Source organism: Urocampus carinirostris, chromosome 7 (assembly GCF_059441175.1).
Source record: "Urocampus carinirostris isolate Australia breed hairy pipefish chromosome 7, RoL_Ucar_1.0, whole genome shotgun sequence".
Taxonomy (NCBI): Eukaryota; Metazoa; Chordata; class Actinopteri; order Syngnathiformes; family Syngnathidae; genus Urocampus; species Urocampus carinirostris.
Window position 1 is genome coordinate 13,330,428 of NC_142355.1, and position 13,563 is coordinate 13,343,990.

Here is a 13,563-nt window from a genome sequence, read left to right on the forward strand (position 1 = left end):
CGCAGTGCTAAATACAGTGGAACCTCGCTAGTTCGCGGTTCCACTTTTGCGGGTTCAGAGCTACGCGGGTCTAAAAAATATACCTTACCTTCTCAATAAAAGCATTTATTGACTTGACGCCATTGAGCGCGAGCTTATGTCAACTGAGGACACGGTGTGGACACTCTTATTGTGAAGGGGAGGGGGAGGCTCAGGCTCTGACACAATGCTTAGTCATGGTGAGTTACCGCTTCGCTCACCCCCCCTCCTTTAACTCCTCCCGCCTCACCCCCTTCTTGTGTAACGCTTAGTTTATCATGGAGGAACTCGGTGACGCGACGTAAGTATATTCTCTTCTGTCACATTTCATCTCAAGTTTGACTTTATTATACCAAAAGCGAGCAGTTGTTTGTACTACCTAAACACGGCTAATTGTGTGTGGTTTCGTGTATTTGTTGTAAAAGCCGTTCGATGCCGCTAGCTAAAGTATGTTGTTATTGTCAGAAGGTAGCTCTTTCACATTCATTAAAATGAACACAGAGCATTTTTTTAACCGTTGTTTCCCAAAACGCTTCACAAACACTCATCAAATATCACATTTTCACCGTTTTTGTTTTCAATATGTAACCGGTAGTGTTAACAAGCGAAATAAACTGCTATTGCTGCATGTGGTTGAGAGCGGTTAATACAATCATAGTGAATGGTTCGTAGTGGTTTCGCCGCAGTCCTATTCCGTGTACATACAACATATTTTACAGGTTTTTTTTTGTTATAACATGAATTTCACTCTCTCTCTACCCGTATTCTATATGGTGTACTGTATACAGGGGGGTATACTGTATACGTTTTTTTAAGCATTTTTGAAGGGGCGCCGCTACTTGGCGGATTTTCAGTTTTCGCGGGTGGTCTTGGTCCCCATTAACCGCGATAACCGAGGGATTACTATATGTGATCGTCTTTGTAATCAACATCTTGAGTGGTCACATGATCTGAAAACATGTGGCGTAAACCACTTTAAGCAGAGCTGGAAAATTACGCAACTAAAAACTCAGGTCTGCGGGTACAAGGCGCCGTTGGGTGACCTCCCTGGCCATGACTCTGACACATGACACTGATATCAATATTGTTGGGAGAAGTAATCTTTTGGGTAGCCATCCAAATGCACCTCATGCCAGCCAAAGTGGTCAGGAAGATGTCACAGAAAGAGATGGATCGTGACAAAAATCACGCACCACAAGCCAGTTTAAGTGGCACTTGAATATAGTGCCTAACGGGCACAGAATCTGTAAATGCGTGTGTATAATTAATAGGACACTGCAGACCTTTCTCAACTGGTGGTCGATCATCACATTATGGGGCTTGACGTCACGGTGCATGATTCCCATGCTGTGACAGTAGTCCAGAGCCTGTCCAGTGCATGGACACATAAAACATTCATGACATTAATGACTGATACTAAAAGTCCAAGACGAATGGCTGTACTTAAAGTGACCTTAAAAACTTGTAAAAATTTCCTCACCTTCAGTAGTTCATACATATAAAAACGGATATCGTAGTCAGTCAACTTCTGGTACAATTCCTGCAGGGCGGCAGAAAAAAAAATGATATAAAAACATTGCTGTATTGACCAAAACAGAAGAGACAAATATTTTACCTTGAAATCTGTGTTGTTGATGCATTCAAAAACGAGCGCTGGAGTTCTGGACTGTAAGGATAAAACAACAATTGCACTGAAAATGAATCAATTTTTGCAACTTAAAGGGAAATGATGATATGGCGTCAACATTTGTTTCAGTTAAGAACAGAAGGTACTGGCCGTCATATACTTAGCTTAATTTATGTTGAAGTATAGCTTGGTGGCGCCCATCCCTCTCCAAATGTATGCACATGTCTACTTTTATGAAATGATCTGCATTTTATATAGCGCTTTTCAAGTCAATGAAGACTTCCCAAAGCGCTCTACAATGTGCTTCACATTTACCAATAGCATCCGTGCAGCCATGCAAGGCGCCAGCCTGCTTATTGGGGGCATTAGGGGTTCAGTGTCTTACCCAAGGACACTTCGACATGTAACACGGAGGAGCCGGGATTCAAACTGCGATCTCTTGATCCCAAGACGAGCGCTCTATCTCCTGAGCTACTGCCGTCCCTTTTATTCAAATAAATGATTGCACTTTCTGTAAAGCCCATACACTTCATTTGATTTTCTCAAATATCACTGTGTTTGTCTGCTATATTTCATTGAAATTGCTGATTCGAACAACCAACGATTTATAAAGGGACATGTAGGACATGATCAAGTGTGCCCAAACCTTTTCAGAGAACTGTAACACCTAGCATTTAGCCTGTATTTCCTGGAACACATAAGAAAGTTCATAACTCAGGATACTTGACAAACCTGAGAGAAAAACTAACTTAGCACTAGCACGGAGAAAGCCAGTTGAAGACAATGAGGCTCAATTTAAAAACGTCTTCAAAGGAAAAAGAACATCCAGGATTTTACTGTTCGCCAGGTTAGTGCAAGATCCTGGAGGAACACACATTTATTGTTCACTTAAAAAAAATTCTGTGGTTTGACACACTGCGCCAACAGGCCCACTGCAGGCTACATTCCAACATTTTTCAATGAGATGGTGAAGGAGGCTTTACAAATGTATAATGACCATGAAGCACTATCTAGTTACCATTTTTTTGCATTATGAGGAATTTTGGGTCAAACATTCCAAACTCATTTAATTTAGATGATCTGATACACAACTTACCACGGGGTCTTTGACTGTGTCCACCAGACGGATGATGTTGGTCCCACCTCTCAGGTTCTCCAGGATCTTGATCTCACGCTTGATTTTTTTCTTCTTAACCGGCTAAAATGCAACAAGGGGAAAAAAGAATAGGTGGGGGGATTGTGGGGTGGATCTGGGTCTAACATCAGTTTTCCCATGTCACTTTTGACTTTTGATGCGGAAGCTGCTGACTAAGCTTGCCTGCCTTCAGTCTGCATGCTTCAGCATCATACTGTCATTCAATTCTTGCAGCAACATTGCAGTTTACGTTTAAGATGTAATCTCTGACAAATAATTTTTACTAAAGTGGTACCAACTGGCACCTGAATGCCTCCCAGAGGAAGAACATAATATATCACTAACCATTGTGACTAATGTAAAGAATGGAAAGTATTCATAAACATATTTTATATTGGTGGTATTCAATATGTCACAAAAGTCAGTACACCCCTCATATTTCTGCAGAGATTTCATTATAATGCTTAATAGAAAATCACTGGAAAAAAATACCTTTGACACAATGAAAATAAGTATGTAAACAAAGGCCAGGGCTTACTGGAAAATATCCTGTGGTCCGATGAGACAAAGAATAATTTATTTGGATCAGATGGTGTAAAGCATGTGTGGCGGCAACCAGGTGAGGAGTAAAAACAAGTCTGTGCCGTGCCTAAAGTCAAGCATGGTGTTGGGAATGTCATGTTTTGTGCTGCATGAGTGCAACTGGAATTTGAAAGTTGCATTTCATTAAGGGAAACACAAACTCGAGAATTTCCTGGGAAATACTGGAGCAAGGAATGATCCCCTCCCTGCAGAATCTTGTTCGCAGGGCAATGTTCCAGCCTGACAATGACCCCACTTTTAAGATGAACAAGGCTTTTCTGAAGGGGCTACGGGTAAAGGGTATGGACTGGCCAAGCATGTCTCCAGATCTAAACCCACTAGGATATCTTTAAGTGGAATGTGGAGAACGACAAGATATTGAATATCTACCATCTCAGCCATGTTGTCAGACTGAAAGAGCATTCCAGTGGCAATGTGTGAGGCTCTGGTAAAATCCATGGCCAGGAGGGTGAAAGTTGTTCTGAAAAACCATGGTGGCCACACAAAATATTGGACTTCAGGAACTTTAACTTTAGTGTGTACTCACCTTTGTTATAAGGCGTTTAGCTACTAATGGCTATATTATGAGTTTGTTGAGGGAAAAAATAAATTCATAGTGCTATAAAAGCTTTTCCACAGATTACCTTTTCATTGTATCATAGCGCTGTTTCTTGTGTTGTTTAATTAAACATTATGATGAAATCTCTGCAGATATGTGAGGGGTGTACTCACTTTTGTGACGCACTGTATGTTTTCTAACTTACATAAAAACTCATTTACATGATCAGTGACTTGCATTATCAATATTTAATGTTGGCATATTTTTAGATTTAGCTTATCAATTATACACATCGCCCCATGTCGATTTTTGAGAAAGATGTTTTGACATCAACAGCTTATTTTAGCCATATTCCCCAAAATTACAATCTCACAATAAGACATCAATAACAGCGCTGCAACCATTAGCCGACTTTGTCAACAAAAACACATAATAAAATTAATTGACGATGAATTCCATTGTCTACTGTAGTCGCCAGAAACGATTTTCTGACCGCGTGAGGCATCTAACATGATGCAAAACAGCGTCGGTTTTGAGCATACGGAATTGGCAATGTCAATTGCAAGTACAAGTACAAAAACTTTTGTAAGTTTTGGAGCACTTTGGCCTGGATACGGCGGTTATAAAAACTATTTGCAAAGCAGACCTAGCGTATCATGGCAGTCACTCGATGATAAATAAAAGTTTAAAGACAAAGCGTGTCGAACCGTTGAAAAAAAAAAAAAAGTCTTATAGCCTCGGTAGAATTCTAGTAACATTCGATCCAAAACGGTTTTGAGGACATGCGTAATACACTTTTACGCTTGTATTTCACTATAAAACAGAGCTTGAGTGTAATGACAGACTATGCCGGATAAACATATGTGAAATCAAATGCAGTCCAAAAACAAACATCAGTTGTTAAAACGATAAAAACTGTTAAGAATCGTTAAGTACTTAAATACTACAGATGTAATGTATGTACGTGTAACAGACGTCACTGAGTGTACTTCAAAAAATGCATATAATTGTTATGTTTAATTAATAAATATAATTTTTAGTCAAATAATTGTTTCAATAGTAGGTACTGTATCTAGTTGACTATTTCAATAGTTGCTAGTTTCAGCCCTAATCAATAACATGATGCTAGTTGTGATTTTAGAAATTCATGTAAAGTTTGTAGCACTCAACTCTGCCCAGTAACAAAGTAGGTCTTGGCTTTCAAAAAGGTTGGTGACCTCTGGTCTACTCCATAATACTGGTGAAAGTACCAACTCTTTTAACTTGAGTTAAAAGCTTCAAACCTTTTTCTAGATTAAAGCTTTGACACCACTAAGCCCACTCAGCTATTTTATTTGAGGGAATTGAGGGTATTTACAAAATGTCCCAAGACTCATCGCCGAGCTTTATCTGCTAAATCTTTTGAAATTAAGGAGGTATTTCTCATCTGAAAATTTAAACCTGCTCACCTTCAGAATCTTGACCACCACCTTCTCATTGTTGGTGATATTTATGGCCTCGAACACTTCACTGTACTTCCCTCTGCCCAGTTTACGTACCAGCTGGTAGTCCTCTTGGTTGCTATGGGGACAGACAGAGAATCTGTGCAGTGTGTAGATGTAAGAGTGAAATATACTAATACAGATATACAGATCTGGATTGAAAGTCTCGCCATCTATCCCATTTCATTACACTTTTTTTGCCATTTTGGTCAGATCTGAGCTAAATATGGTCTGACATAACCTTTAAAAGATCGATCTACCTACCTACCTACCTACCTACCTACCTACCCTGGTCATATCCCTCAAGAGGGGTGACCAACAGCCAGACAAAACATATACACAAAAGCAAAGAAAAGAAAAAAAGGAAAGAAGTAGGAAAAAACACTCAAAAATTTACCAACTCAAGTTGGTCATCCTTTCGTCCCTTCAGATGAAACGGGACACAAAAAAGCGGCCATGACACACGGGTCAGGGTGACACAACACACTCTTCTGTTCAACAGCACGGCATGTTTGCTTTCGCTGGTTTACCCCTGCCGTATCATACAGGTGCCATGCCCATCCTCTTAGAACACGTCCAAACATCCAACTATCATTTCACAACACCTCTCCACTCATTCCTATCACCAACAAGAGCTCTAGCTTCCTTTTTTAAGGATCACTTTCAGTTAATATTAGACATGGGATGCTTCCAGTGGAAAAACGGACACACACTAAAATATGTATTTTTGTCGCAGATGCAGGCATGCAAGGATTTAAGTCAGGGGTATTAAACTCACAACCCGGAGGGCATTTGCAGCCCTCAGGATGATAGTTTGAGGCCCCTGCCTTAATGAGAGTGTAAAAGGGACAAAGTGTAATATTTCACTACTACATGTTGTGCAACCTAAAAGGAATGTTAAAATAACAAGAGTGCAAGCTAGAGACTCAAAGTGAACATAAAACAACATTTTGCTTTTGTTTTCGTTGCCCAGCCTTTCACCAACTTTTTGTTTTTAGGGGGGTAAATTAGCAACATTAGCAATAATGTCAGGTCCCTATAAGTGAGGCTCATGTTATATGAAATGAATGCCAGTATCTCAACTTAAAAGTTTGAAAAAATGCACATCTTTATGTTTGTTCATATTCTTATTTTCCCATTATTTAAATCAATATATTTTTTAATGAGTGACATTTCCACCCCTAGGAGGCACTGAATATTACACACTGTCCCTTTAAGTGCAGCCCCAGTGTACTATGGATTAATTTATTACTGATTAATGGATTTTCATATGAATTCCTTTTTTTTTTTTTTAACTTTAGCACAGCGGCACAGTGGTTAGCGCGTGTGCAGCACAGTTCTAAGGTCTTGGGAACCTCCTGTGTGGGTTCAAATCCAGCTACCGGACTTCCTGTGCGGAGTTTGTATGTTCTCCCCGTGCTTGCGTGGGTTTCCTCCGGGCACTCCGGTTTCCTCCCACATTCCAAAGACATGCATTTCAGGTGGATTGGCCGGTCCAAATTGTCCCTAGGTGTGAATGAGCGAGCGAGTTGTCTGTCCCTGTGTGCCATGCGATTGGCTGGCAACCAGTTCAGGGTGTCCCCTGCCCACTGCCCGATGATTGCTGGGACGGGCTCAAGCACCCCCGCGACCCTACTGAGGATAAGCGGTGCAGCTAATGAGATGAGGTCTTATTTTCTGTAGGGAATTAGACAAACATTGATATTAGAAAACAGGGTAATGTTTCTATCCGAATTTTTTGTGGAAAACACAATTTGGTCCAACCTCACCCAGACTCTATCTCTGGTTAATAGAGTTTGAGACCCCTGTTAAGTGAAGAGGCGTGACTAAATATGACGAAAGAAATGACCTCGACATCATTAACAACTTATAGCCATTTACGGTACTTAAACCTGACCCTATTTTGACCCTGCAGCTCCACAGATGATTATTGTCACTGACATGGAGGTGCTCAACATACCCCCAAAAGGTACACCCTGAACTGGCTGTTGGCCAAGGAAAACATTCTCGCTCACATTGGAATTGCCAATAAAAAAAATCCGACTCTAATTGGGATTACTATAAAGCCAGAAAGGGGACCCACCCAGCACCAAAGTCATTTGGCAGTTGGATTTTGGGCTAAATCTGCATACATGCGAACATTGACCTTGGCCTACCCGGACCTTGAGCCGCATGTTTCTCTACTCCAATACAGGGGATTCCTATCACCTGGATCATTATCAAACTCCCGTGAGAAAATTGTCAGTTAATTAAACCAGTCCGTGGTGCTGAAGTACACTATTGTATCCCTTTATAAGTGCACATGATTATGCACTGAATTAAGAGAAAGGCATAGTGGGAACTAATTCTGTCATTCTGATCTGCATTTAGAAAAAGGAATTGTGGGAAGTAATTCTGTCTTCCTGAAAGATATTAACACATGGCCACACATCCAAGACATTTGTCACTTACAATGCAAGTTTGAGCTGAGAAAACGTTAAACCAAAATGTTAGACCAGTTTACAATCAATTTGTTTTATCATTTCTAACATATCTGGTGCAGCCCGGCGGCGCAGTAGTTAGCGCGTGTGCGGCACAGTTCTGAGGTCAAACCTCCTGTGTGGAGTTTGCATGTTCTCTCCGTGCCTGAGTGGGTTTCTTCCGGGCACTCCGGTTTCCTCCCACATTCCAAAAACATGCATGTCAGGTTAATTGGCCGGTCCAAATTGTGTGAATTTGGACCGAGCGAAGTGTGAATGAGCGAGCGAATTGTCTGTTCCTGTGTGCCCTGCGACTGGCTGGCAACCAGTTCAGGGTGTCCGCTACCCACTCCTCAAAGATAGCTGGGATGGGCTCCGGCACCCCCGCGACCCTAATGAGGATAAGCGGTGCCGATAATGGATGGATGGATAATATATCTGGTACCGTGACTAAAAAAATTGTGTGGAATGAAAAACGACATAATGCCTTATAACGTCATCTGTATAGGATCTGATGCTCTCCCAGCCGCAATCGTGTTTGATTCCTATAGAAACAGTGAACAACCATCCATGTCCCTTAGGTCTGATCCCGTTGCCACCATTGTAGTCAGCAATACAATGTATCGAATGATGCAGAATTACACAAATATGGTCACGCATTTAAATTCCGTCCGCATATAATGCGCACCGGTTAAGGCACACATTCAAATTTTTGGCCAATTTGGGTTGTTTTTTGGGTGCGCCTTATAGTCCGGAAAATACGGTACTAAGCAGTTCCAATGCATAAATCTGGCAAATGGGCAAGAAGGATGGGACTGCAGCTTGCTGTCATCACACCCTCGCAGCGAGGAATCTAAAAATAGAGACGCGTCCACACGTTTCCAACAAGCAGTGCTCAGGAATCAAATGCAATCTATTAAAACCACGATTGAAAATTAGACAGTCCACACTTCCAATGAGGTAGGTGGGCCACATAGTCACAGTAATACCGGCTCTTTGTGGTGTTGACATTGACTGAGTGACTGTTTGCTACCAATGTCTTAAATTTTCTACTACAGGGGTTAGGTAGTCTCATCTCATCTCATTAGCTGCACCGCTTATCCTCAGTAGGGTCGCGGGGGTGATGGAGCCCATCCCAGCAATCATCGGGCAGTGGGCATGGGGACACCCTGAACTGGTTGCCAATCGCAGGGCACACAGGGACAGACTACTCGCTCGCTCATTCACACCCAGGGACAATTCGGACCGGCCAATCCACCTGAAATGCATGTCTTTGGAATGTGGGAGGACCCGGAGTGCCCGGAGGAAACCCACGCAAGCACTGGGAGAACATACAAACTCCGCACAGTAAGTTCGGTAGCTGGATTTGAACCCACACAGGAGGTTCCCAAGACCTTAGAACTGTGCCGCACACGCGCCACCGTGCTGCCCGGGTTGGCTAGTCAGTTATCCATAAAATAATTGTTATTACAACAATAAAACCTTATTAGCATTACTATCAATATATGATACAAAATATATTAATAATAATAAAACATTATGTTGTTAATTAAAATATTCTTTATTGTCATTATTATTATGGACCCCATCAACACTTATGATGCATTTATGGTGGGTGCAAGCCAAGAATGCTCAGTTCTTTTGAAGTTATTTTTGTCCATTTAACTTGTTGTCATAGAAAAGTATTTAACGTGTTCACTACCAGTTGATATGGCACAGGCTGTTGTTAGATGAACATTTAATTTTTGACCAAATAAAGATAAAAATGTCATCACACCCTCGCTATTGCTAGTTCACCATGCTGGATGGGTGTAGGGTAGGTTTACCTCATTATTACTGCGAATGACATTCAAAATATGAGGGCAGCACGGCGGCGCAATGGTTAGCGCGTGTGCAGGCACAGTTCTAAGGTCTTGGGAACCTCCTGTGTGGGTTCAAATCCAGCTACTGGACTTTCTGTGCGGAGCTTGTATGTTTTCCTCCGGGCACTCCGGTTTCCTCCCACATTCCAAAGACATGCATTTCAGGTGGATTGGCCGGTCTAAATTGTCCCTAGCTGTGAATGAGCAAGCGAGTTGTCTGTCCCTGTGTGCCCTGCCATTGGCTGGCAACCAGTTGAGGGTGTCCTCTGCCCACTGCCCTAAGATTGTTGGGATGGGCTCCAGCACCCCCGCGATCCTACTGTGGATAAGCTGTGCAGCTAATGAGACATTCAAAATAAGGCAATCAAAGCTCTAGTTTGGCTATCATTTAACATTCCGACCCAAGTTACAACCACAAATATTCACTGATGTACAAACAAGAACCATAAGACTTTAAAAAAAAAGTGTGATGTAGGGGTTTGGGTTCAGCTGAGGCGTTCTCTTGGACTTGTTTCAATACATTAATTTGAAGCCCATATCTGCCCTCTAGTGACCGGACAAGGATGCAATCAGGCCAGGTTTTGAGGGACCCCCTAGGCTTTCTTTGGAGCTGGTTTCGGCCGGAAAAACAGTGCATTATTTTCGCTGAGGGTTAGCATTGTAAGTGAGGTTCTGGCTCTGACCTTCAATGATCTGGTAACAGTAATTAAATATTACGTAGTCAAAGAAAACACCTTACACACATTCCTCTTTCACAAAATTAGTGTAAACCTATGAAAACATGCAAAGTTCATACACGTTTTTTATGGCCTAATTCAGGAAATTTTAAGGGACTTTCAAACCCAAATTTCTAATCTACCATTAAAAGGAAAAATATATGGTTTGAAGCATGTATTTCGCAGAGCCACAAATGCGATTTACATATGCGATTTTTGATGTGTGCATTGAACAAGATGTGATCGTTGGATCTTGAGTAAATTGCAAATATATTTGTTTTTGAGACAAATCTCTCCCGATATAGGTGTTGGGTAAAAATGATGAGTAATCTCTTGCTTACATTTTATGTTAAGGGGAATTTATTTCCATTACAATTTACCACTGGGAAACGCTACCTTAAGTTTTTTTCATGGCCAATAATAAATGTCCATAATTGGTAAGTAATCCTTATACTAACACACATTTTATAGTGCCCTGTTTATGTATATATGTTTTTGTTGTGGTACGGGGGCTATGACACATTATAAGACAGTGCCGTACCAACTAATGACAGCTTCGGTTGGTCACGGGGGAAGAAATGCAACAGCAAACGAAGCCACCAGAGACAAGTGTCACCGTCATTTTTAGGCAGACTTGTCAAACAACAATTTCAAGCATTTACAAGTTTTTTCCCCCCAAAATTCAAGCACTTTTCAATGGTGGAAAATACACCGTTAAAAGTTGAAGCATTTTGAAAGATTTTGAGCATCCATTGAAACTCTGAACAAGAAACCGCTTCTGGTGGATCCATCCAAAGTGGCCGGTGTTATGCAAAGAAATGCATCCCTGCCGAGATTTACATCCCCTAGCTACTGTAACCACTTTTACCTCGTTTTATATCACTTTTCGGGAATGTAATGGCAAACATAAAAACAAAACCACTTCGTCATGCATTTGGTGGGAATGTAATACAACTTAAACCATTGCGTCTTTGTATTTGTTGTGAATGTAATCGAACGGTATAATGCACACCGTATATAAATCACTTTTGAGAACTGTTATGCTCTCTACCATAAAGCTTATTTCAGCATAATAAGCTTTATGGTAGAGTGCATAACAGTTTCAATACGAGCGATTTGAGTAGAAAAGGGCAAAATAAACATGTTACCTGCTCAAAAGTGATTTATATACGATGTGCATTACCGTTCAATTACATTCACAACGAATACAAAGAAGGAATGGTTTAAGTTTTATTACATTCCCAACAAATGCAAGATGAAGTGGTTTTGGTTATATGTTCGCCATCACATTCCCGAAAAGTGATATAAAACGAGGAAAAAGTGGTGATAGTATCTAGCGGATGCAAATCTCGGCAGGGATGATGCATTTCTCGACATAACACTGGCCATATTGGACGGATCCACCAGAAGCGGTTACTTGTTCAGGGTTCGAACGGGTGCTCAAAATCTTTGAAAATGCTTCAACTTTTAATGGTGTATTTTCCACCATTGAAAAGTGCTTAAATTTTGGGAGAAAACTTGTTAAAGCTTGAAATTGTTTTTTGACAAGTCTGACTAAAAATTACACTGACACTGCATAGATGGGGCAGCACGGCGGCGCAGTGGTTAGCGCATGTGCGGCAGAGTTCATGTCTTGGGAACCTCCTGCGTGGGTTCAAATCCAGCTCCAGACTTCCTGTGCGGAGTTTGCATGTCCTCCCCGTGCTTGTGTGGGTTTCCTCCGGGCACTCCGGTTTCCTCCCACATTCCAAAAACATGCATTTCAGGTGAATTGGCCGGTCCAAATTGTCCCTAGGTGTGAATGAGCGAGTGAGTTGTCTGTCCCCATGTGCCCTGCGATTGGCTGGCAACCAGTTCAGGGTGTCCCCTGACCACTGCCCGATGATTGCTGGGATGGGCTCCGGCACCCCTGCGACCCTACTGAGGATAAGCGGTGTAGCTAATGAGATGAGACTGCATGGATGCATTTCTTGGCATAACACCGGCTGTTTACATTCGAGAATGTGCGCGGCGTCACGCGAAACCTATATATAATGTCCCATGTCGTTCCAATATATAAATCTGGCAAAGTGGCAAGGAGGATGAGACTACAGCTTGGTGTCGCGATATAAAAATAGACACACATCCAGTTTCCAACAAGCAGTGTTCAGGAATGCAACATATTAAAGGGCAAGAAAGAAAATTAGACAATCCTCACTTCCAATTGGGTACATGGGCCTCGTAGTCCCAGTAATCCCGGCTCTTCAGGGTGTTGACATCGACGTACACACGGGACTTGCTACCGGCCACCGGACCCGGCATGGCGAGACCCGTCGGGCTCGGAAGCTCCGGGTAGGTCACCGGACGAAGATTCTGGAGCGGGTTCCGTTTGTACCGCCAGGAAGACGATCAAAGCGTTTGCGTGGGTGCCCAGCTAGCTCCCTTCTACAGAGGGGATAAAAACGCCTGTCGTACAGTTTTGCTTCACCGGATTGTCAGAAGCAAGGGCCCCGATGAGGCTGAGGATCGGGGTGAAGGTTCTGGGCAGGAGCGATGAGGCATCGGGGTGATGAGGTAGAAAAGAAAGCGGCCGAAAAGTGGCCGCAGTGAAATGGTGTCAGTGATTTCAACACTGCTGGGTAAAAGTGAGGGGCTACTCTAAAGCCACGGGCCCTTGATATAAAACGTTTGAGGAGTGGAAGCAATTCCGTTTCCTGTGCTATATGGAGAACAGCAACGCCTGCGTGCCTCAGTGTTCACTATCAATCAAATGTTGATCGGAGATGCTGATCCAGAGTGGGGTAGAACTCCGGGGGCAGAGGGGTGGAGTATCGGAGATCGATGTTGTTAGCTAACGTTAGCAGGCGATGCTATTAGAGTGCGGAGATAGTGCTAGCCGCGCCGTGCACCACTAGCAGCGGATCCCGCGTCATCGGCGACCGGCTGCGCGGGGAAAGGGCGCCTCGAAGGTCCCCCAGGACGAGACGGCGGCCGAGGAACCGTGAGTGTCTTGTGCGGCCGCAGTCCTCGCCACTCGACGGCACAGGAAAGGGGAGCGGATCGAGAGCGAGGAGACGCAAAAGTCACCCGGAAGTGAAAAACGGTTGGCTTGTGGGGTGACGAAGAGCTCTGGAATCACCGGCAG

General features: G+C 42.7%; 1 protein-coding gene across 1 annotated transcript in view; it reads right to left on the minus strand.

Annotated features, from left to right (window-relative positions):
• Positions 1-13,533, minus strand: part of csnk2a2b (casein kinase 2, alpha prime polypeptide b) — a 31,809-nt gene extending 18,276 nt beyond the window's left edge. The window contains exons 1-6 of the mRNA XM_088339794.1: positions 12,637-13,533; positions 5,370-5,481; positions 2,742-2,843; positions 1,634-1,684; positions 1,499-1,558; positions 1,302-1,385 (exon numbers count right to left, since the gene is read on the minus strand). Coding sequence (XP_088195920.1) covers positions 1,302-1,385; positions 1,499-1,558; positions 1,634-1,684; positions 2,742-2,843; positions 5,370-5,481; positions 12,637-12,740 — 513 coding nt within the window. The 5' untranslated portion in view covers positions 12,741-13,533. The remainder of the gene's footprint in view (positions 1-1,301; positions 1,386-1,498; positions 1,559-1,633; positions 1,685-2,741; positions 2,844-5,369; positions 5,482-12,636) is intronic.
• Positions 13,534-13,563: the final 30 nt, after the last annotated feature.